Source organism: Globicephala melas, chromosome 10 (assembly GCF_963455315.2).
Source record: "Globicephala melas chromosome 10, mGloMel1.2, whole genome shotgun sequence".
In the NCBI taxonomy this organism is placed as follows: Eukaryota; Metazoa; Chordata; class Mammalia; order Artiodactyla; family Delphinidae; genus Globicephala; species Globicephala melas.
In genome coordinates, this window is record NC_083323.1 from 17000794 (window position 1) to 17025541 (window position 24748).

General features: G+C 37.7%; 1 protein-coding gene across 2 annotated transcripts in view; it reads left to right on the forward strand.

Moving 5' to 3' along the window:
* SLC41A2 (solute carrier family 41 member 2) overlaps positions 1-24748 on the forward strand; it is a 132282-nt gene that overhangs the window by 34816 nt on the left and 72718 nt on the right. For both annotated transcript variants that reach the window (XM_030856194.2, XM_060306268.1), the window contains exons 3-4: positions 9608-9715; positions 24303-24374. In XM_030856194.2, the coding sequence (XP_030712054.2) occupies positions 9608-9715; positions 24303-24374 (180 nt within the window). The remainder of the gene's footprint in view (positions 1-9607; positions 9716-24302; positions 24375-24748) is intronic.

Consider the following 24748-nt stretch of genomic DNA (forward strand, 5'->3'; position numbering starts at 1 on the left):
CTATGTTTTCCTCTAAGATTTGATAGTTTCTGGCCTTACATTTAGGTCTTTAATCCATTTTGAGTTTACTTTTGTGTATGGTGTTAGGGAGTGATCTAATTTCATACTTTTACATGTACCTGTCCAGTTTTCCCAGCACCACTTATTGAAGAGGCTGTCCTATCTCCACTGTACGTTCCTGCCTCCTTTATCAAAGATAAGGTGACCATATGTGTGTGGGTTTATCTCTGGGCTTTCTATCCTGTTCCATTGATCTATATTTCTGTGTTTGTGCCAGTACCATACTGTCTTGATTACTGTAGCTTTGTAGTATAGTCTGAAGTCAGGGAGCCTGATTCCTCCAGCTCCGTTTTTTGTTCTCAAGATTGCTTTGGCTATTCGGGGTCTTTTGTGTTTCCATACAAATTTTGAAATTTTTTGTTCTAGTTCTGTGAAAAATGCCAGTGGTAGTTTGATAGGGATTGCATTGAATCTGTAGATTGCTTTGGGTAGTAGAGTCATTTTCACAATGTTGATTCTTCCAATCCAAGAACATGGTATATGTCTCCATCTATTTGTATCGTCTTTAATTTCTTTCATCAGTGTCTTATAATTTTCTGCGTACAGGTCTTTTGTCTCCTTAGGTAGGTTTATTCCTAGATATTTTATTCTTTTTGTTGCAGTGGTAAATGGGAGTGTTTTCTTGATTTCACTTTCAGATTTTTCATCATTAGTGTATAGGAATGCTAGAGATTTCTGTCCATTAATTTTGTATCCTGCTGCTTTACCAAATTCATTGATTAGCTCTAGCATTTTCTGGTAGCATCTTTAGGATTCTCTATGTATATAGTATCATGTCATCTGCAAACAGCGACAGCTTTACTTCTTCTTTTCCAATTTGGATTCCTTTTATTTCCTTTTCTTCTCTGATTGCTGCTAAAACTTCCAAAACTATGTTGAATAAGAGTGGTGAGAGTGGGCAACCTTGTCTTGTTCCTGATCTTAGTGGAAATGCTTTCACTTTTTCACCACTGAGGATGATGTTGGCTGTGGGTTTGTCATATATGGCCTTTATTATGTTGAGCAAAGTTCCCTCTATGCCTCCTTTCTGCAGGGTTTTTATCATAAATGGGTGTTGAATTTTGTTGAAAGCTTTCTCTGCATCTATGGAGATGATCATATGGTTTTTCTCCTTCAATTTGTTAATATGGTTTATCACATTGATTGTTTTCCATATATTGAAGAATCCTTGCATTCCTGGAATAAACCCCACTTGATCATGGTGTCTGATCCTTTTAATGTGCTGTTGGATTCTGTTTGCTAGTATTTTGTTGAGGAATTTTGCATCTATGTTCATCAGTGATATTGGCCTGAAGTTTTCTTTCTTTGTGCCATCCTTGTCTGGTTTTGGTATCAAGGTGATGGTGTCCTGGTAGAATGAGTTTGGGAGTGTTCCTCCCTCTGCTGTATTTTGGAAGAGTTTGAGAAGGATGGGTGTTAGTTCTTCTCTAGATGTTTGATAGAATTCGCCTGTGAAGCCATCTGGTCCTGGGCTTTTGTTTGTTGGAAGATTTTTAATCACAGTTTCAATTTCAGTGCTTGTGATTGGTCTGTTCATATTTTCTATTTCTTCCTGATTCAATCTTGGCAGGTTGTGCATTTCTAAGAATTTGTCCATTTCTTCCACGTTGTCCATTTTATTGGCATAGGGTTGCTTGTAGTAATCTCTCATGATCTTTTGTATTTCTGCAGTGTCAGTTGTTACTTCTTTTCCATTTCTAATTGTACTGATTTGAGTCTTCTCCCTGTTTTTCTTGATGAGTCTGGCTAATGGTTTATCAATTTTGTTTATCTTCTCAAAGAACCAGCTTTTAGTTTTATTGATCTTTGCTATCGTTTCCTTCATTTCTTTTTCATTTATTTCTGATCTGATTTTTATGATTTCTTTCCTTCTGCTAACTTTGGGGTTGTTTTGTTCTTCTTTCTCTAATTGCTTTAGGTGCAAGGTTAGGTTGTTTATTCGAGATGTTTCCTGTTTCTTAAGGTGGGATTGTATTGCTATAAACTTCCCTCTTAGAACTGCTTTTGCTGCATCCCATAGATTTTGGGTCGTTGTGTCTCCATTGTCATTTGTTTCTAGGAATTTTTTTATTTCCTCTTTGAATTCTTCAGTGATCACTTCGTTATTAAGTAGTGTATTGTTTAGCCTCCATGTGTTTGTATTTTTTACAGATCTTTTCCTGTAATTGATATCTAGTCTCCTAGTGTTGTTGTTGGAAAAGATACTTGATACGATTTCAATTTTCTGAAGTTTACCAAGGCTTGATTTGTGACCCAAGATATGATCTATCCTGGAGAATGTTCCATGAGCACTTGAGAAAAATGTGTATTCTGTTGTTTTTGGATGGAATGTCCTATAAATATCAATTAAGTCCATCTTGTTTAATGTATCATTTGAAGCTTGTGTTTCCTTATTTATTTTCATTTTGGATGATCGGTCCATTGGTGAAAGTGGGGTGTTAAAGTCCCCTACTATGATTGTGTTACTGTCGATTACCCCTTTTATGGCTGTTAGTATTTACCTTATGTATTGAGGTGCTCCTATGTTGGGTGCATAAATATTTACAATTGTTATATCTTCTTCCTTCTTCTTGGATCGATCCCTTGATCATTATGTAGTGTCCTTCTTTGTCTCTTCTAATAGTCTTTATTTTAAAGTCTATTTTTTCTGATATGAGAATTGCTACTCCAGCTTTCTTTTGGTTTCCAGTTGCATGAAATATCTTTTTCCACCCCTTACTTTCAGTCTGTATGTGTCTCTAGGTCTGAAGTGGGTCTCTTGTAGACAGTAAATATATGGGTCTTGTTTTATATCCATTCAGCCAATCTGTGTCTTTTGGTGGGAGCATTTAGTCCATTTACATTTAAGGTAGTTATTGATATGTATGTTCCTATTCCCATTTTCTTAATTGTTTTGGGTTCGTTTGTGTAGGTCTTTTCCTTCTCTTGTGTTTCTTGCCTAGAGAAGTTCCTTTAGCAGTTGTTGTACAGCTGGTTTGGTGGTGCTGAACTCTCTCAGCTTTTGCTTGTCTGTAAAGGTTTTAATTTCTCCATCGAATCTGAATGAGATCCTTGCTGGGTAGGGTAATCTTGGTTGCAGGTTTTTCTCCTTTATCACTTTCAATATGTCCTGCCAGTCCCTTCTGGCTTGCAGTTTCTCTGAAAGATCAGCTGTTAACCTTATGGGGATTCCCTTGTGTGTTATTTGTTGTTTTTCCCTCGCTGCTTTTAATATGTTTTCTTTGTATTTAATTTTTGACAGTTTGATTAATATGTGTCTTGGCGTATTTCTCCTTGGATTTATCCTGTATGGGACTCTCTGTGCTTCCTGGACTTGGTTAACTATTTCCTTTCCCATATTAGGGAAGTTTTCAACTACAATCTCTTCAAATATTTTGTCAGTCCCTTTCTTTTTCTCTTCTTCTTCTGGAACCCCTATAATTAGAATGTTGGTGCATTTAGCATTGTCCCAGAGGTCTCTGAGACTGTCTTCAGTTCTTTTCATTCTTTTTTCTTTATTCTGCTCTGCAGTAGTTATTTCCACTATTTTATCTTCCAGCTCACTTATCCGTTCTTCTGCCTCAGTTATTCTGCTATTGATCCCATCTAGAGTATTTTTAATTTCATTTATTGTGTTGTTCATCGTTGTTTGTTTCATCTTTAGTTCTTCTAGGTCCTTGTTAAATGTTTCTTGCATTTTGTCCATTCTATTTCCAAGATTTTGGATCATCTTTACTATCATTACTCTGAATTCTTTTCCAGGTAGACTGCCTATTTCCTCTTCATTCGTTAGGTCTGGTGGATTTTTAACTTGCTCCTTCATCTGCTATGTGTTTTTCTGTCTTCTCATTTTGCTTATCTTACTGTGTTTGGGGTCTCCTTTTTGCAGGCTGCAGGTTCGTAGTTCCCGTTGTTTTTGGTGTCTGTCCCCAGTGGCTAAGGTTGGTTCAGTGGGTTGTGTAGGCTTCCTGGTGGAGGGGACTAGTGCTTGTGTTCTGGTGGATGAGGCTGGATTTTGTCTTTCTGGTGGGCAGGTCCATGTCTGGTGGTATGTTTTAGGGTGTCTGTGGCCTTATTATGATTTTAGGCAGCCTCTCTGCTAACGGATTGGGTTGTGTTCTTGTCTTGCTAGTTGTTTGGCATAGGGTGTCCAGTACTGTAGCTTGCTGGTCGTTGAGTGAAGCTGGATCTTGGTGTTAAGATGGAGATCTCTGGGAGATTTTCGCCGTTTGATATTACGTGGAGCTGGGAGGTCTCTTGTGGACCAGTGTCCTGAAGTTGGCTCTCCCACCTCAGAGGCACAGCCCTGACGCCTGGCTGGAGCACCAAGAGCCTCTTTCATCCACACGGGTCATAATAAAAGGGAGAAAAAATAGAAGGAAAGAAAGAGAGAAAGAGAGAGAGAGAGAAGGAAACAGAAAGGAAATAAAGTTATTAAAATAAAAAAAAATTATTAAGAAAAGAATTTAAAAAAAAACGGACGGACAGAACCCTAGGACAAATGGTAAAAGCAAAGCTATACAGACAAAATCACATACAGAAGCATACATATACACACTCACAAAAAGAGAAAAAGGGAAAAAATATATTTATCTTTGCTCCCAAAGTCTACCTCCTTAATTTGGGATGATTCGTTGTTGTCTATTCAGGTATTCGACAGATGCAGGGTACATCAAGTTGATTGTGGAGATTTAATCCGCTGCTTCTGAGCCTACTGGGAGAAATTTCCTTTTCTCTTTGTTCGCACAGCTCCCGGGGTTTAGCTTTGGATTTGGACCCGCCTCTGCATGTAGGTTGCCTGAGGGCATCAGTTCTTCCGCTCAGACAGGACGGGGTTAAAGGAGCACCTGATTCGGAGCCTTTGGCTCACTCAGGCCGGGGGATGCGTGGCGAGCCTGCTGCGGCAGAGGCTAGCGTGATGTTGCACCAGCCTGAGGCGTGCCGTGTGTTCTCCCGGGGAAGTCGTCCCTGGATCACGGGACCCTGGCAGTGGCGGGCTGCATAGGCTCCCGGGAGGGGCGGTGTGGATAGTGACCTGTGCTCGCACACAGGTTTCTTGGTGGCTGCAGCAGTCGCCTTAGCGTCCCATGCCCGTCTCTGGTGTCCACGCTGATTCCCGCGGCTCGTGCCCGTCTCTGGAGCTCCTTGAAGCGGCGCTGTTAATCCCCTCTTCTCATGCACCAGGTAACAAAGAGGGAAGAAAAAGTCTCTTGCCTCTTCGCAGGTCCAGACCTTTTCTCTGACTCCCTCCTGGCTAGCCGTGGTGCAGTAGCCCCTTCAGGCTGTGTTCACGCTGCCAACCCCAGTCCTCTCCCTGCGCTCCGACGGAAGCCCAAGCCTCAGCTCCCAGCCCCGCCCGCCCCGGTGGGTGAGCAGACAAGTCTTTCGGGCTGGTGAGTGCCAGTCGGCACCGATCCTCTGTGCGGGAATCTCTCTGCTCTGCCCTCCGCACCCCTGTTGCTGCGCTCTCCTCCGCAGCTCCGAAGCTTCCCCTCTCCGCCCCCCGCAGTCTCCACCCGCGAAGGGACTTCCTAGTGTGTGGAAACCTTTGCTCCTTCACAGCTCCCTCCCCGAGGTGCAAGTCCCGTCCCTATTCTTTGTCTCTGTTTTTCCTTTTTTCTTTTGCCCTACCCAGGTACGTGGGGACTTTCTTGTCTTTTGGGAGGTCTGAGGTCTTCTGCCCACGTTCAGTAGGTGTTCTGTAGGAGCTATTCCACATGTAGATGTATTTCTGATGTATTTTTGGAAAGGAAAGTGATCTCCGCGTCTTACTCTTCCACCATCTTGAAGCTCCCAGAAGTCTCCTTTTCTATGTGCCCTTCCCCTATTCCCTTCTTTAGAATTTACTGGTATTATTTTTTTCTGTCTCCTTCCACTGACATTAAATGCATGTACATTGAGATATATATATATATGCGCTAATATATATGTGTGTGTGTGTGTGTGTATTCACTAAAAAACACAAGCAAAAAACATCCTATAATGCTGCTCTTCACCCTGCTCTTAATTTATCTTGGAGCTTCCTTATAGATACACACAGATTTACCAAATTCTTCTCTGGAGAGCTCTATTGTTATGTTCTATTGCAAAGGTGTATCATTGTTTTTCTACCAAGTGAGCTAATGAAGGAGATTTAAAGTACCTCAGATCTTTTGTGATTATGAACAGTGATGAAGTTGACTCATTATATGTATGTGTTTGAACTCACATTCAACTTTATTTGTAGGATAAATTCCTTGAAGTAGAGTTTTGAGTTGAAAATTATGTGCATTTTACATTTGATAGATATTGCTGAATTCCCCCAAAGAAGTTAAACCAATAGTGTAATGGAGTGCTTATTTCCTTATACTCTTACCGACAGTATTATCCAACTTTCTGAACTTTACCAATCTCACAGAAGAAAATTGATCACCTTTTAATTTGCATTTTTAAAATTATGAGTGAGGTTGGTCACTGGGTCATATGTCTAAAAGTGAATGCGTTTAGTTTTTTAAAACTCAGTTAAAATGAGAAACAAATCTTCTCCAGCTCTGGGGTATATAAGTTTTTTTTAAAATTGCATAAGCTTCTTTTACCAATTAGTTATTTTTAAACTTTTTCTGTTTATTTTTAAGTGAGGACTCTATGGATGTATTCCTCAACTTGTTTATTCTTTTTTTTAAATTTAATTTCATTTTTCTTTTTTTTTTTAAGTTTCATTTTTGTTTGTCCTTTTGGACATTAATAGATTTTTAGGTTTCGAGTATAGGACATATGTAAGCAATCCGACATTATGTTTGAGGTATGGGTGCTTACGTAAGATTCTGGGTATTGACAGACATCTAAAATTAGGTAAGATTAGAAGTTGATTTCCTGTAGGGAGGATTCTTGTGGAGAAGTTTAGCAGTGCATAATAATCTACATAGCCTCAGAGGACATGTCTGTATTGTGGCAAAATTTATAAGTAGGTGTAATTTATTTGGGGCACTGGCTGCCTCAGCATCCCCTTTCTGGACTTTTTTTTTTTTTTTTTTGGCATTACCTCTTCCTGACAGGAAAATTAGCTGATAATATATCTTGGTGTTATAGCTAATAAACCCTCAATATTGTTATTTATTACTATGTACAGTCATGGTCCTGAGCACAACTGTATGAGGTAGGTACGCTTATGACCCTATTTTAGATGAATAAAGTAAAGCATAGTTTTGCTCAAGTCATACAGTAAAAGTAGTCGTATCAGAATTGCAACTCAGATATAATCTGATTCCAGAGCCCTTTTCTTTGACTAACGTGCTGTACTGTTTCTCACTATTCTCGTATTTCCCAAACTGTGTGTCTGGACACCCCAGGGTTGCTGTGGGATATGTTAAATTTTTGAGGGAAACACAGTGACATCCCTTGGACACTCTACAGACCACTGACTCGAGGTGGTTCAACATATCAGCATTAGCTCACACTCCATCTGACATACCTCTGCAAAGCTACATTTTCAGCGGTGCTGGGAAAAAAAGCAAGTGTCACACAAAAATCAATACAGAACAAGAAATGAAGGCAGTAGTTTCCAAATTCCAAGGTTTGAGACGCTGTGCAGTGCCCAACAGATATACACATCCTGTTAGTAAGTACTTGTGGTAACATGACTTAAAAATATGATTTATTCTTTCAATTTATTTGTGTTATTTCTTCAAATGGCTACCAAATTGTTAGGAAATAAATACTTATTAAATTGTTTGGACCTAGCTACTTAGTAGGACTGTTAGATATTTCTTTTGGCCTAGGGTTGTCATGAAAACATTTCTGAGATACTACAGGTGCTGTGAGCTGAGAAAGTTTGAGAACTTCTGAAAGCCCACCTCTGCAGGTGTAGAGAGAAGAATGCAGAATTTATTGGGCATGAGGTTGGAAATCAATACGTGATAGTTCTTATTGTTATATCAATGCTAAGATGTGTTTTCATAGTAATTCTCACAGGAGCATTTGATTTGAATTGAACTTGGAAAGGGTGGTAGTAACCCAAAGGAATGCATCCCAACAGATCCAAAGTGGGATGGCAGTGACTGATAGAGAAATTTGGATATTCTGGTGTTTCTAAAATTGTGTAGGTAGGTGTCTTAATATTGTGACCTAGGTAATCCCAAATTATGTCTAATGTGATAAAAACAATACCTATCTCGTAGATTTGTTGTGAAGATTAAATGATTAAACCTAGAACAGTGCCTGGCACTAACAAGCAATCAGTGAATGTTGACTGTTGTTAATATTTATTATTATTATTATCTGTTGTTATTCATCATCATCATCATCACCGTCATCTGTGGAGGATGCATATTCCAGTAGCACAGCAGAATTCTTACCTATCATAAAACATGGACAGAATTGTTTGTTAGTTTTTTGACATGTTAAGGAATCTGAGAGGCTACTGGACCCCGAGTGCTGTTTTTAGGCCCATCCTTAATTGACTTGAACCCTGGAGGGATTCCCTTGTAAACTGTTAAACCAGGTTTTTACCAAAGACTGGTCTGATAAACATTTCCTAAAGCTTCTTTAGGCCCTAGTTCTGCGCCTATTTGGAACAGCCTCTAGGGAAACTTTGGGGACAAATTGAAATTTTCTTTCATTTATCCGATGGATTTGTCTTACTTTTCTCACCTGTCTTGGTGTTAGTGACAAGACTGTATTCTTGATATTTTTTGGCATAAATTAATATGCCTAGTCCCTAAAGTCTCCTTTGGGACAGTCACCTCTTAATAACACTTGTAAGTAGCATTTTGTGTTATTCAGTCATTTGTATGGTCTTTTCAGTTTATCAAGTACTTTAATATCTATTGTTTTCATTATTATGGTATTTCCTCATAGGCTAGACAGGGCAGGTAGTATCTTCATTTCATGGATGAAGAAACTAAGATCAGAATGGTAGGTAACTCCATCCAGGATCACACAGCCAGGTTATGACAGATCCGTGCCTAGAATAAGAAATTTTCTTATTTCCAATTTAGTACTCTTTTATGATCCTGTGCTCTGCAGCCTCTTGCCTCACACCCTAAAATGGGGAGCAGAACATGGGATGACTCAGAACTCCTGGGGTCAATTCTAGGTCCCATTTTTTGATCTTGGGAAAATCATTTTAACTTATTTGAATGCTTATTTCTTCATTTGTGAAACGAGCTAATAATATTACTTTAATATTCCTGTGGGTTGGTTGTAATTAGTGTTGGAACCAAGATTCAAATACAGGTTATCTGGTTCTTGAATCTGTGTTTTTAACCACTAGTTACACTGACTCTTGCCATCATAAAGAGATACAGTAGACTTTAAGAGTAACAGAGTTGTGTAGCAAGCTAGATGTACTATGAGATATAGTGAGTGTATCAGCTATTACTTCCAACTCTAACTGAATTTCTAAAGTAACTCTCAAGGTTTTAGAACTCTGGAGAATGGCTTAAGCTAAATGTTCACTGATTAAATGACCTGTGTAGTTATTCAAAATGTAGATGCAACATCGGTAAAAAGGCTGAGATTTTTAGAAATCTTTATTCTAAAGTGTTTTTTAAAGGGTGTCAGAAAATTCTATTTTTTTGTTTTCTTACAGCACTGGGAGGTGTTCAAAAAAGTAACAGAAGTTTTCATTTTAGTTCCTGCACTTCTTGGTCTCAAAGGGAACTTGGAAATGACATTGGCATCCAGATTATCCACCGCAGTAAGTTTTTTCCTATACGTAAACATATACTGTTTCTCTCTATTGAGGAGAACTTGCACCAGGAAAATAATTTTCTCCTCTGTCTACTGGTAAATTTCTGAACCTCAGGGCTATGCTAAGTAGTTACGCCTGTTAATCATGCCCTGAAAGCTCCCTGGGTTGTCTAATCTGGGGATTATAGGCTTTCCTTTTTCCTGAGAAGAAGTAGCATTCTTGCCCCCTTTCATTCCAGGGCGTTCTAGCAATTATCATCAGTGCTTAAAACATGGCGCAAGTCAGATATTGAGATTCTTTATGGTTCGATGGTTGGTAAATTGTTATTTAAACTTTTTGTGATTGTAAAAGTAATACATGTTTATTATACAAACTGCAGGAAAGGGAAAAAAGTATCAAGAAGAAAGTTTATAACTACCCCCAATTATTTACCTAGACATAATTACTATTAATATTTTGATATAGATCCTTGTATACTTGGGCATCTCTGCCTATGCATAGGTATATCATAATGTAGATACATACTGTATATTCTAAAAGAAAGAAGAATCATATATATTCTCTTTTATAATCTGTGATATCCATTTGTAGATACATCATGATCATCTTTCCGTATCAATAAATGTAGACCTATCTCATTATTTTTATTGGCTGTGTGTTTTTCTGTTGTATAGCTCTACCACAGTTTAATCCATCATCATTATTGAATATATAGGTTCTTTTTAATGTTTTGCTGTTATAAACAATGTTGTAATGAATATTCTTATACATACAGTTTTACATTCTTTTCTTATTTCTTTTGGGCAAATTCTAGGGTTGTAATTACTGTACAGGAAAAAAAAAGTATACTTTTAAGGCTTTAGCCACATATTGCAGAATTGTCATCCATAAAGGTTAAACACTTTTGGTAATACTGCCACCAGCAGGGTTCTGAGGTTTTTTAGTAGCCGAAAAGGACATTGTTTTTTCACTATAACATTCTTTGGGGGTTCACCATTGTGGAACCAAGTTATCATTAAAACCATGTAGCTAGTGAGGTTCACTTCAATGAGCCATCAGCCCACGGAACGTTAGCCAAAAATTAACTAAGTCATCATTACTAATTGCAGTGCTGTTAGTATATGAAGTTTGTTTCTTTCCTTAAAGAAGGTACAACAAATGAAGCTATGAACTAGGAAAAAACATTTGTGTATCTAAAGGTAACCAAGATGTGGAAGCTGAACAACCATGTTGTTGATGGGAGCCCTCTTTCACTCCTCTTCCCCTCTCCCCATTTTTCCCCAGGCAGCTGTGAGTTCCCTAAGGTTTCTTGGGTGAAGCAGATGCTTGGAAAGGAAATGCATTAAATAATGTTTTATTAACATTATTATTGGCTTGCTCAGTTAAGAGAAAATGCTACATATGCCCTATGGAAATTTCTAAGCCCTTTCCTTACATATAAAAGATCATATAGCCATACTCTGCCCAGGCAATAATGAAGTATTGGATGTTAGTGAGCTCTCATAATGTGCCAGCACTGTGCTAACTGCTTAACAAGGATGTCTCTTAACAACCCTATGAGATAAACACTATTCCTGTTTTACAGAGGAGGAACTGTGGCTTTGAACAGTTGAGTGATGAAGGGTGAATCCTGAGAGCTATTTTATGTTAGGTGGTTAGGGAAAACTTCTCTGAGAGGTGGTGTGTAAGCTGGAGCCTGAATAATAAAAGTGAGTCAGCCATATCAAAATCTTGGAAAAGACCATTCCAGGTTACATTGTATCTAATCAGTGTAATGATGTCAGTGTAATAATGTCAAATATTTATAAGCGTTCTGTACAGATTCACTTTCACAGTTGAGCCTGTGTAACTGTATGTCTATGTAGTAAACAGAGGCCCATGTAACCGTATATCTATGTAGTTTAACATTAAACAACAAGCTTACAAATTAAAAAAAACTTCTAGGGACTTTCTTTTCCTGGTGGCGTAGTGGTTAGGAATCCACCTGCCAATGCAGGGGACACGGGTTCGAGACCTGGTCTGGAAGATCCCACATGCCGCAGAGAAACTAAGCCCATGCGCCACATCTACTGAGCCTGAGCTCTAGAGCCCACGAGCCACAACTACTGAGCCCCCATGCCACAACTACTGAAGCCCGTGCACCTAGAGCCCGTGCTCCATAACAAAAAGAAGCCACCGCGATGAGAAGCCCGTGCACTGCAACGAAGAGTAGCCCCCGCTCGCCACAGCTAGGGAGAAAGCCTGCATGCAGCAACAGAGACCCAATGCAGCCCAAAATAAATAATTTTTTTTTTAAATCTCTATCTTTCTGCCTTGGCAAATACAGTATATCCTTTGATGATCTGGAAGTCCAAGATCAAATTTAGAATTCTTGAACTTCTTGGGTTCTATTTTGGAACATAGTGATATGGAGAGAGCCAGCCCCTGGTCTGATGCCTGCCCCCTTCCTTCTCCACCCTTGGCCCTATGTCCTGCACTTTGAAAGACCTCACACATACCTCACACCTCACGTTCATCTATACCCCCAACAAACAGCCAGCCCTGGAGCGCTCCTTGGCTTGGGCATGCACCAGTGGTGGCATGGTCTGCCTTCAGGAAGATTGGCTTCAGGAAGAGGCCATTGGGCTCTAGGCCATTTAGTCAGGGAGCTTTATGATCCCAGGTATCTGGAGTGTGGCCTAGAAGGGGATGAGACACAGGCTTCGAGTGGGCACACTGCTTGGGCCCTATGTACTCTTCATCCTAAGGAATGGGGCGTAGCTAAAGGAGGGCCAAAGTGGGGCCTTCTAAGCCATGGGTCTCAGAGCTGAAGTCCCTCTTACAGAATTAGAGAACTACCGATTCTAGATTCCAGGAGTGAAAACTTCTCTTGGCCTGAGGAAAATTATATGACATAGAAGAGATTTAGAAGCTTCCTTGTGATGTACTTCTGCAAGATATTAAAACAGGATGGAAAAGTTATATATTAAGAAGGGTTGCTTGAACAAAATAGCCGTAATATTATACTCTGAAGGTAGCAGTCACAGGACTTACTAATAACCAGTGGTTGCCTACAGAGAAAGCAGTTCTTTTATTGGAAGCTTCTTAAGTAACCAAATGGCTGTACCTTGAAGTATACAAGTATCTCTTACATGATATCTGTCCTATCATTCTACTCTTGAGACGATACTGAAATTAGTGTGAATGCAATAAAAGCTGAGATGTAAATGGAAATCCACTACTTTTTGGTGTCTTGGAAGCCAGTCACATGGCTCCATTGTTACACTTTTAGATCCGAGGTTTAAATGCAAATTTTTCTCAGGTGATCATGTGAAGCAGTAAGTACATGTAAAAACATTAAAATTTTAAAATGTGTTAGGACAACACCCTTTGACTCATCTGAAAATATTTAGAAAGCATCATCATCAAGCAATATACAAAGTTTCAGTTTATGCAATTATTTCAATGAAATTGCATCATCACTATTAACCAAAATGTCAAACCTGGGAATTAAAGAGGATATAAGTCCTTTATCAATTATATTTATTTCCTAATATAATATTTAGGAAAGAAAGCCTAATAATTTGATAACACCATCATTCTCAGCAGTATCTAGACTGGCAAAAGTAGCCAAAAACATTCTTGATTGTTTAATGACTTCATTTGAAAGTGGGCATGTATATAGTATTACAAATATGAAGTATAGTGACCACAGGATCAGTCTAGCAGCCCTCAGTGCTAAGAACTTATTTCTCAAAAATTTAATAATAAGATGGTAATAAGATTTTTAAAAATTGATTAAATTTCACATTTGTTCTAATCTCCTAGAAGTTCATCAGATAATGGTGACATTTGGTGTCAGCTGAATATTGATTTTAACACTTGGCATCCAACTGGAATGTGTGTCTAGTATACCTCTAGCTTTTGTCTTCAAAAACAAAACAAAAACTTTTATGTAGTTTTATTAAGGTTTTCAAAGTTAGTGAAATTACATGCATGTGTTCCATCTGCCATCTTTTCCCAGTGATCTACCCTTGCATTGTGTTTTAAGAGCTGATGGGTTACCTAGATAGAACTCAATCCAAGAGTCTTTTTGACAGGAGAGGAGAATAAAGAAGAGGTCTTGAAAAACAAGAGTGGCAACATTTAAGGGAGAAGAAAGTTATTAGAATGAGAGTTAAAAGGTGGCTTTAGGTACATTTTATTAGAAAATGAACTTTGTTCTGATACATGTAGTTAGGCATACCAACACTTAAGCAACTTGATAACTTTGCCAGGAAAACTGAAATTTTGGCTAACTTACCTCGAAGAAAATATTTCTAAAAGCAACATTCTTGAGCATTACCCAACATTTGTTTAGATTCAAATAACAGATTAAACATGCCAGTCCATTTTGAAATAAGCCATGCTGTAGGGAATCTGGTTAAAAAAGAATATGCTGCAAGTTAAATTGTTTAATTTGATTACGTATTACCATTAAAGCTGAATTTAATCTTATTATTTGAACTTGATTTGTTGTGGTGCCTATATTTTATATTAGATATTTTTATCAAATGTCTGATTATATTTATTTGTCTGTTCATATTTAAGACAGGAGAACGCCAAAGCTGATTAGAAGCTCAGCTCAGCTCACTGCAGGGTCATCTAGCTGGACCTTTCTTTGGGGAGATGGGATGGAGTCGCTATTTTCCATAGGTCAAGAATTGGGTCACTGATTATAAGATATCTGAGCCGTAAACTAAAGGAATTACTCAGTTCTCTAAGCAATTAAAACACCATAAACTAGATGAATATACCATGTTATCATGGCTTGATGCCATGAGTTACTACTTTTCCATCTACTAATTTGTTTACTTTTATTTTTTGAGGCTCTTTGAGATAAGACTGTCCCCTTTATTGCCAGGGCCAGAGACAGAACTGTTGTTGATTTGTTACATTAGTGGTTCTCAAAATGTGTCCTTCTGAACAGCGGCATCAGCAGCTTGTTAGAAGTGCAAGGTCCCAGCCCCACTCCAAGGCTACTGAATCAGAAACTCTGGGGTGTGGCTCAACATCTGTATTTTAACAATCTTTCCAGATGATTCTGATACATATCAAAGTTTGAGAACCACTGTGTCACATGAACAGCATGGAGGCCGATAGGGCTGGGACCAAGTGAGAGAGGGGGAAAATCACAGGGTGTGAGATCACCTGTGGGTCATTGTGAGGACGTGGGTCATTGTGTGAAATGGGAAGCCTTTGGAAAGTTTTGAACAGTTGAGTGATGTGATTTGATAGATATTTTTAACAGATTATTTTGACTGTTGTGTTGAGACAGAGCTATAAGAGGCCAAAGACCAAAGCAGGGAGGCAAGTTGAGAGTCTGTTGGAATAATACTGCAGTCCAGAGTTGAGGCTGGCCTGGATCAGGGTGGGGTAGTAACAGGGGATGTAGTGAGACATAGTTGAAGTCCAGAACTCATTTTCAAAGAGAGTTGTCAGAATTGGCTGATTGATTAGCTGAAATTAAAGACCAGGAGTTGTCACTTGAAATTTTCTCTGGATCTGAGAGGGGTAAAAGTAACCAAATTAGAAGATGGAAAGCTAGTAACTTGTGGCATCAAGCTAAAATGACATGGTATATTCATCTAGTTTGTGGTGTTTTAATTACTTAGAGAATTTGATCTCAAGTTTCCTAGGCAGAGTACTACCATTCTGATAGAGTGCTAGAGAATCATTGTCAGCTGTATTCCAGCTCCGATGCTCTATTTGCTATTAAAGCAATTCTGGGTTAATGACTTCTCAACAACAAAAACCCCAAAGCCTCACCTTCTCTGGCTGTTCTCTACTTGAAATTTTTATTACCCTTGACTTTGAGACCCCACACCCTCCTCACTCACCTCTTTCATGGTTTCTTCTTAGTTTACTTTTTTCTTTGCTCATCCTCTTGATTTGAGGTTTTCTTGAAGTTTCAGTACCTTTGTCTTACATGTTCTCCATCAGTAATTTCATGTCCTGGCACATTGCTGACTCTCAGATTTGTATCTCCGATCTCTTTCCTGTCCTCCGGAGCTGATTGCACCACTCTCTACCTTCAAAATTAAACTCATTATCTTCTCTCACTCTAACTGTGCTTTCTATCATTTTTGTCAGTTTATTAATGTTACCAATCACCTCCCCCTATCTAGTTACTCTCTAGACTGTCAGTTCCACCTGTGAAATCCTCTTCCCTTTCCCTTATGCCCCACCTGCCACCACCTTAATTTAGTTGCCTATTGTCTCTAATTGGGATGCTGTAGCAGATTTCTAACTGTACTCCCTTGTGCCAGGGAGAAGGATGGATGAGTATAATTTTTTTTAAACTTAAAACAAGCACAATTTGAAAGTCAGCTCTTTCATCTATGGTCAAAAGATAATTCTCTTAAAAATTTTACAATTTTTTTTCATTTGTGAAATTAGGAGTAAAAATCATTATAGCTATAGAAGGCCAGTCTATGATTACTTTAATCTTTTTGCTCCATTAAAGTCTTTTCTCATTTTTATGACTGTCTGCAGTAGAATCATGTTATACAAGCTTATAGGATTTTAAGGAAGGCCTATAAAGATGGAGAACTTAAGACATAAGATATCAGATGCAGCCTACTTACCCAATCCTTTGAAGGTCAGTTGTATTTCAAATTTATTATTCTATGAAGCTAAAGATTAGATGTTCACAGATAAAAAAGATATTCCAGTAAAGTATGTTTCCTGTTTTAACAAGGGAGATTTAATAATGACGAATCCAAATCAACTTTATCTCTCCCTCTTTTACTTCAGTCAAAATTTATTTCTAAAGGTATAATGATTAACTTGAATAATTTCTCCTAGATTTTTATCTTTTCAACAGTAGATATATGTTATAGTAGTATGTTATCTACTATGTTATAGTCGATATTCTTACAGATATATAACAGTAGTATATAATTGAAAAATAAACGAGGTACAGTGACTCTGTAAATTGCTGGATTTAAGATCTGTTATCTGAGGTCTAAAATTTTCTGCTTCTGAATGCTAGATAGAAAAGAGTCAGGAATGATACTCACTGTCCTAATGACAGGATTTTTTTAAAAAGTCTTTAAAACTATTTTCCAGAAGTAAATTGCCTAGCACTTTTCCACTCTAGGCAAAAGTGATTTTTGTTGCCTCAAACCTTTATTCTTTGAAATTACTTTGAAACATTCTACCTTTTTAATTCATTAATTGAAAAAATATTTTTGAGCCCTTTTTATATGCCAAGCACTACTCCGTGTGCTAGGGACTCTGCGATAAACAAACCAGAAAATGTTCCTGCCTTCATTGAGCTCACATTCCAGTGGAGGCATGTGAAGTTGGAAACACCCTCTTTCCCTAATAATTTTACATTAGACTTCCCACTCAAACTGTGAAACTTCTAAAATAAAGAAAAAAATAGAGCCCCCAATAATGATGTTAATAACTATGGCATAATTTAGGTACCATCACAGTCTCAGTATTATTTCCTAAATTTGGCATAATTCTAAATTATATGTGTTCTTGTCATATCCTGATGATTAAATACAAATGAGATTGCATATTTCTATTGTTCTTAATTTTGAGGTATGTTTCTTAAGTTATGAATACCAACCCATAGTCATAGCTTTGTGGAGTGGAACTGCTTAAGTTTAATCTAGAACTGTTTCAATCAACTAGATATTTAGCTCTCTCCCTCCTCCCTTCTTTGAAGGTTTATTGAGGTATAATTGACATACAAGAAACCACACAAATTCAGTCTTAATTTGATGAGTTTCAGTACACAGTATGTACCTGTGAAACCATCACCACAATCAAGACTGTGAACAGATGCATCACCCCTGTACATTCAGAAAGATATTAGGGTGTGTGTGTGTGTGTGTGTGTGTGTGTGTGCACGCGCGTGTTTTAGTATATTGTTTTATTATCAAATATTTCAAGGGTGTAAAATTCTAATAAAGTGGTTGAGTGAAACTTCCCAGAGAATAACATTTACAAAATCTGGATAATAAATTATTTGCAGGCAATGGAAGGTGATCAAAAGCAGGTAGAAACTAGAGTTTACCCTTAAAGACCATAACTACAGTGGGTAAGAGTTGCAAAGTTTGTGGCTTGTTTTGCTTGATGGAATTCCCCAATCCCTGGGTCTCATGTGGTAGAAAACCCACAGTCTTACCAGCTTGAGGTGGCAAAGGTCAGGGAGTCTGGCAAATGAAAAAAAGGAAGAAGAAGAAAAGTAGGCAGAGATGTGAGAGGGTCCCATACTTGAAAGACAAACACACTGGCTAAAACTTACGAGTTTTTGCATTTTTGACTAAGTGCCTTCTATTACTATGCCCAGCTATAGTGGCAGAAAATTGAAGTTTTGTTGGCTTGAATTATCAGATAACAGAGCTTGGAGGTGACAGAGCAGGTGGAAATTTATGGGGAAATCCCAGCAGCAGAGAACTGCAGAGAGGATGAGCCCCAAAATCTGAGTATTAATTCTCTCCAAATCTTTGGCTGACCATTAAACTACACAGGTGCAGGGGAGATCCCCAAAAGGCTGGACTAAAAGTTGGTAGCTGAAGGAACCAAGCAGAGATATGAGCTGCTCCACATTGTGGAAGAGACAACAGTTTGTAGTTTGAGTCTAGGCAAATTAACTGACTATTAGAAGGAAAATCCAGTTATCCTCAGAAGAACATAGCATTATCCAGAGTTATTATAACATATTATTACACTGTCTAGTTTTCTACTGAAATCACTAGATGTGGAAAGAAACACAAAAGTGTGATTCATATTCAGTCAATGGAAAGTGACTCAAATTGGGCCTGGATGTTGGACTTAACAAAATCTTCCAAAACAACTAGTAGAAATATGTTCAAATAACTAAAGGGAAAAAATGTTCAAAGAATTAAACAAACGTGTCTTAATAAGTGAATGTATCAGATTGGTGATAGCAGAAGAAAGAATTCATGAACTTGAAGATAGATCAATAGAAATTATTCAATATGAAAAATTCAGAGGAAAAAATTGAATAAATATAAATAAAACCTTGGATATCTGACAATATAATGATGTTAAACATGTATGTGATATATTGGTATACTAAATATGGTAAAATTTTATTATTTGACAAAACCAGGTAGTGGGAATATAAATGTTATTTTTTAAAAGCATAAAAGCAATTACTGCTGAATGAAATTATCTTTTTAAAATTAAACTTTATTGAAGTATAATTTACATGTAATAATATATGCCCATATTAAGCGTACAGTTTGATGAGTTTTGACAAATATATTAAATGTGTAACTATCACCACAAACAAGATATAGAATATTTCCCTCACCCCAAAAAGTTCCCTTATGCTCCTTTGCTGTTAATCCCACTGCCAGGTAATCCCTCTGGTCTCAGGTAATCACTGCCCTTTCAATCACTAGTTTAGGATTTCATATAAATAGTATCATAATTTTTCTCATTCATTATTTGAATAACAGTGTTTGCCAGGTTTCTCCATTATAAAGTTACATTTTACCTCTTGATATATTACTAAATAACCTGTAGGAAGGCACTTTGAGACTGCAGACATGTCCTGTTACTTAACAAACTTTAGCCAATTATCTTAGCATATATTAATGATTTTTGTCTGAATCCATTTTTACATTGAAGGCTGCTGAATTGTCATTTTCTAACTGTTATTCCTTCTACATTTTTTACTTAGCATTCTACTAAGGAAAAGATCTCCCTGTCTTTCTTATCTCCCTCTCTTCCTCCCTCCCTCTCTCTCTCCCTCCTCTCCCTTACCTCTATCTGTCTATCTACCTATCTATCTATCTATCTATCCATCCATGCATCCATCCACCCACTCTCAGTATGGACTCAATAGACTCTTATTTTATTCAATGAGTCATAATCCATTACTGCTGTTACTCATTTTGATGCCCAGATTGTCTCAGATTTGGCTAGGGGGAAGCCCTTTCAAACTGGTTCCTGTGTTGTTTTGACATGCCCTTATTATGTTTTGAGTACTTTGTTACTTTCTGGCATAAGATATTCCAGGCTCATCTTATACTTCCCTGTCCCAGCCCTGGAACCAGCCATTTCTCTAAGGAGCCTGCTTTTAGTGGGGAATAGTATTTAGAGATTTTAGGCTTTTTAAGCTGAGTAGTTCCTTACTACTTCTAGATTCCACATTTATGGTATTTTCTTCTATCATTTTAACTGATATTTTTAAAGGACTTTATGCTTATTTATTTTATGTAATAAAGTTTAACATCATAACTACCCAAGAAGTACCATTTTCACTAACACTAATATTTTACAGGACTGTTTGCATATTTCTAAATTTGATTTGTGGTCTTCATAAGAGAGGTCATTTAGTCAAATCTTCATACTTTGTGCAAGACTGCCAGTGTGTCCTTCTAGACAGATGAGAGTCAACCTTAAATCAACCTTAAAACTTCAGAAGAGCAGATTTTACAGCCTCTGGGGAAAACGTACCAATAACCAGTGGCTGACACTCAAGGATTATATGCATTTTATGCTCACTTCTCTAAAGGGAAACATTTTTTTCCTAAAAGCCTTTCCCCACTTTCTTCCCATTTCTTTGTTTTCCTTCTACTCCTTCCACTTTTTTTTATTCTTCCTGTTATTCTCTTCCAAATGTTTAGTGTCTTACTGGATATAGGCCATTTTTTAGCTACTCTCCAGTTCCTTATATTTTTAGAGTGGTCTTAGTTTACATTATGATTTTCATCTTAATACTCTTTTTTTTTTTTTTTTTTTTTGTGGTACATGGGCCTCTCACTGTTGTGGCCTCTCCCGTTGCGGAGCACAGGCTCCGGACGCGCAGGCTCAGTGGCCATGGCTCACGGGCCCAGCCGCTCCGCGACATGTGGGATCTTCCCGGACCGGGGCACGAACCCGTGTCCCCTGCATCGGCAGGCGGACTCTCAACCACTGCTCCACCAGGGAAGCCCCTTAATACTCTTTGAATTTTAATGTTATTTATGTTGTAGGACCTACATTTAGACAAAAAGCTGAGATTATTTCTTTTTCTAGTTGCCAGTGTTTTAATTCACCAATTAATGTTTTTAAATAAAATTTCTCATTATACCAGTACTATTTTTTCAGTGATGAAAATTTGAAAAATTCTCTAAAGAACAAAGAAGAAAATAAAAATCATCCATAGACTCATCACCCAGAAATAACAATAGTTTTTTTTTTAATATACCTATTTTTTGAGCTCAGACGTAGAGAATGGACTTGAGGACATGGGGAGGGGGAAGGGTAAGCTGGGATGAAGCGAGAGAATAGCATTGACATATATACACTACCAAATGTAAAACAGATAGCTAGTGGGAAGCAGCCGCATAGCACAGGGGGGTCAGTTCAGGTGCTTTGTGACCACCTAGAGGGGTGGGATAGGGAGGGTGGGAGGGAGGCGCAAGAGGCAAGAGATATGGGGATATATGTACATGTATAGCTGATTCACTTTGTTATACAGCAGAAACTAATGCAACATTGTAAAACAATTATACTCCAATAAAGATGTTTTTAAAAATTTAAAAATAAAGACTAATACTTCAGTGGAGACTTTCAGTGCCCTTGTTTCAAGTATTTACATATTAAATGTACATTTTCTAGTATCAGTTTTAGTAACTATATTTGTATATGTGTAACTATATTTGTGTGTATATAACAATTATAATAACACTATTTGTATTTATATTTCAAAGTCATCTCAACCCACTTTTATCTTTAGCCCCAGTAAATCTTGGGTCCTACCCGTAACTCATATACTTGAGGGTCAGACAAATAACATACACATTTATGGAGGGGAAGGGTGTAGGGATTATAAAAAGTAGAGACTGCAGACTCCACCTAAAGGCATTCAGATTCAGAAAGTTAAAACCGCTGTGTTGGCCAAACAGAGCACATCTTCAGGCTGTTCGCTATCTCAGCTCTACTCTTTCCTAAAAGACTAGTTAGTATATCTGCAGAAATAGTGGCCTGGTTTCTGATACTTTAAGATAGGTGTAATTTAAATAAATCTGGATTGCACAGAAGTCTTTATCAGATCTTGCCCTAATGTGCTTTATCACCTTCCAAGTTCTTAGTTTCTCTAGCTGAGCACCATCAGGTCAACTAATCTAATAAAAATAGATCCAACAGTGCTTCCCTGGTGGCGCAGTGGTTGAGAGTCCGCCTGCCGATGCAGGGGACACGGGTTCGTGCCCTGGTCCGGGAGGATCCCACATGCCGCGGAGCGGCTGGGCCCGTGAGCCATGGCCGCTGAGCCTGTGCGTCCGGAGCCTGTGCTCTGCAACGGGAGAGACCACAACAGTGAGAGGCCCGCGTACTGCAAAAAAAAAAAAGATCCAGCAAAGGCCTTTAGATAGAACATTCATGCTTCTCCCTTGCTACTTTGAAAAAATATAGACAGTTCACATTAATCCTAGGCTCTGGACAGTAGGGTGGGTTAGCCCGCGTCTTGGTGCAGTTTTTACAAGTTGGAGGCAACTAGGGTCAATTTTCTGTGTCTTGCCATACCCCACCCTAATGCCCATACCATAACTGTTTTTCCTAACTATGGAAATGGGTCAACATTTCTCTAGTTTTATTTTTTTTTAAATTCTTCTAAAAGTCTTTTCTTTGTAAAAAGTTATTGTTTGTGAATATATTCTACTTTTTAAATTTCACATCATAAATTATATTTCATAAATATGAAATATATTTTATTTCACATCATACATCAACTTGCTATTTATTATTTATCTTACACTAAAAGGATTACAGGTTCAGAGACTCCTAGACTGGAAGGGACTTAGAGATTGTGACCATCATCATTTATAATACAATTAACTGAATAGTGTGAAGTTGCTCTGTCAGTTGGGTTTGGTCAGGAAAACAGAGCCATGTTATGTATTGTGGTAATAAGGAGTTTAATAGACCAATCTGGGCTTACACAAATGTGGGAGAAGTTGAAGTAGGAGGATCAGAGAAACAACCTGAAGCACTGGAGTAGGGGAAGAAAGCCATGGGTGCGTTGTAGTGAAGAGATCTGGATGCTACTGTATCTGACCAATGAGACCTTCCAAAAATAATGGCCTCTCCTTCACTTCTGCCTTTCAAATCTTAGGCAAGTTCTTCTCACTGGCAGACTGTAAGCTGAAGCTCTAGAGAAGGGGATTTTGAGGCATGTCACTGCAGGCATCACTGGTAGTGATGATAGCAAGTGAATCTGGCACAGCTGCTTACCTAATTCATGGTGCTCATTCATTCTGTCATCTTCACCTTTCTTAATCTTTTCCTAGACCATGATGAATGCGTGTCTCCATTGATCATCAAGCAGTCATGGAGTCTTGACATCTTGTACTTTTTCACAGAATCATTTTGATTGCTTCCTATACCTACAGACATCTTTCTAAAAGTTATAAAAAAAGTAATTTCTCTCATATCTATTTCTTGAACACTAAACCCGAGATAGGTTCACTCTTTAAACATTGCTTGTACCTTGTTCACTAGAGCAGAGACTCAGGTTGCTAGAGCTGCAGACACAAATTTTATCAATAATTTAGACTTTCAGGCTTAGGAAGGAAATAATACAAGTAAAGACAGCAGGAATAATTATTCTGAAACACTGAGAAATCTTAATATGTGCATTTGCTTGATACTTTGAGACTACAGTCGAGAGTGAAGTTAGAGAATAGAATGTTTTCCAGATTGATACAGGAAGTGCTGATGTAGCACTTAACCTGTTGGTTTGAAGCCAGTGAACTAAACTCTAGTTTGTCCATGGTTAACTACCCATAAATAATTACCCTTATATATCTCCCACTTTACCCATTCATCTGTCTTCAGTGAACAACCATATAATGAGTAATTGAAACCTGGCTTAGTATATTTTTAATGATTATTGCTTTCCAAATGTCTGCATTAGAAAAACTTATCAGTTTGGGATATACCTTTTTTGAATCCTAAGTGGTTGAGAAGTATGATTTAGCTTACAGAGCAATTGAATATGTGAATAATAATATTATTTTTTGGAGGCTCTTCTTTGATTTAGCCAACAGATGTATACATTTTAATAGTGAAGTACATTATCAAAATTCACATGTGAACTGAATGAATTTTTTATTGATAACAATTTTAGTCATGACTCAAATATAAATTATGTACATATGAATGATTTATTTGTATCTGGGTTTTTTTTTGTCAATAATTCTTGAAATTACATAAGTTTCATGATGTGGAATTAAACGCTAGCAGCTAAAAATTATGTAATTATTTATGTTAGGCCTCAGTAGACAAAATTTGGCATGTTAGTATGACACTTGATGTTAGTTGTAAAATAACATCAGAGGGCAGGTAGATAGTACTAACTGGCCCACTAGTTCTTATGAGCTAGTAATTAAGTTAAAAAAATTTTTTTTCTAAATGTCCCAGGCAAGCTGCGTGTGAGATGCAAGACTTGTAGGGAATTTAAAATTATATTTAACGTGCAATGTGAGCTCATCGAGTATACGAAAGGATTATTTTTGGCTTTAAGACGTCATGTGCTGTTTAAACAGAGTACAGAGCATGTGGATTATTCAGTGATACATGAAACTGTCCATCTTAACAGGTAAATATTGGGAAGATGGATTCACCCATTGAAAAGTGGAACTTAATAATTGGCAACTTGGCTTTAAAACAGGTAAGTGATACATACATTTGTTTACAGATCTTGAGCTTTACCTGTAAGAATGGAATAAATGTTAGTGCTCTTAAGTCTACCATTTAATTGTTTCAGGGGACCTAAAATAATAATTGGGTACTATGAACCAGTGATAGAATAAATGGATACCCATGGCTTCTGAAAGTTTTCTTTTCCTAGAAACTGATCAGATTCTTCTAAATATGAAAAATGTATGACACGCAAAATATAGAATAAATATATGAAATCTCTTCTACCATAAGTATATAATAGAGCCAGAATTTGAGTTAATATCTGTACAAATAAATATTTAGCACTTCATGGCTTAGGTGCTGTTTTTCTACTTTGATTTTTTTAAAAGTAAATCCTCTATT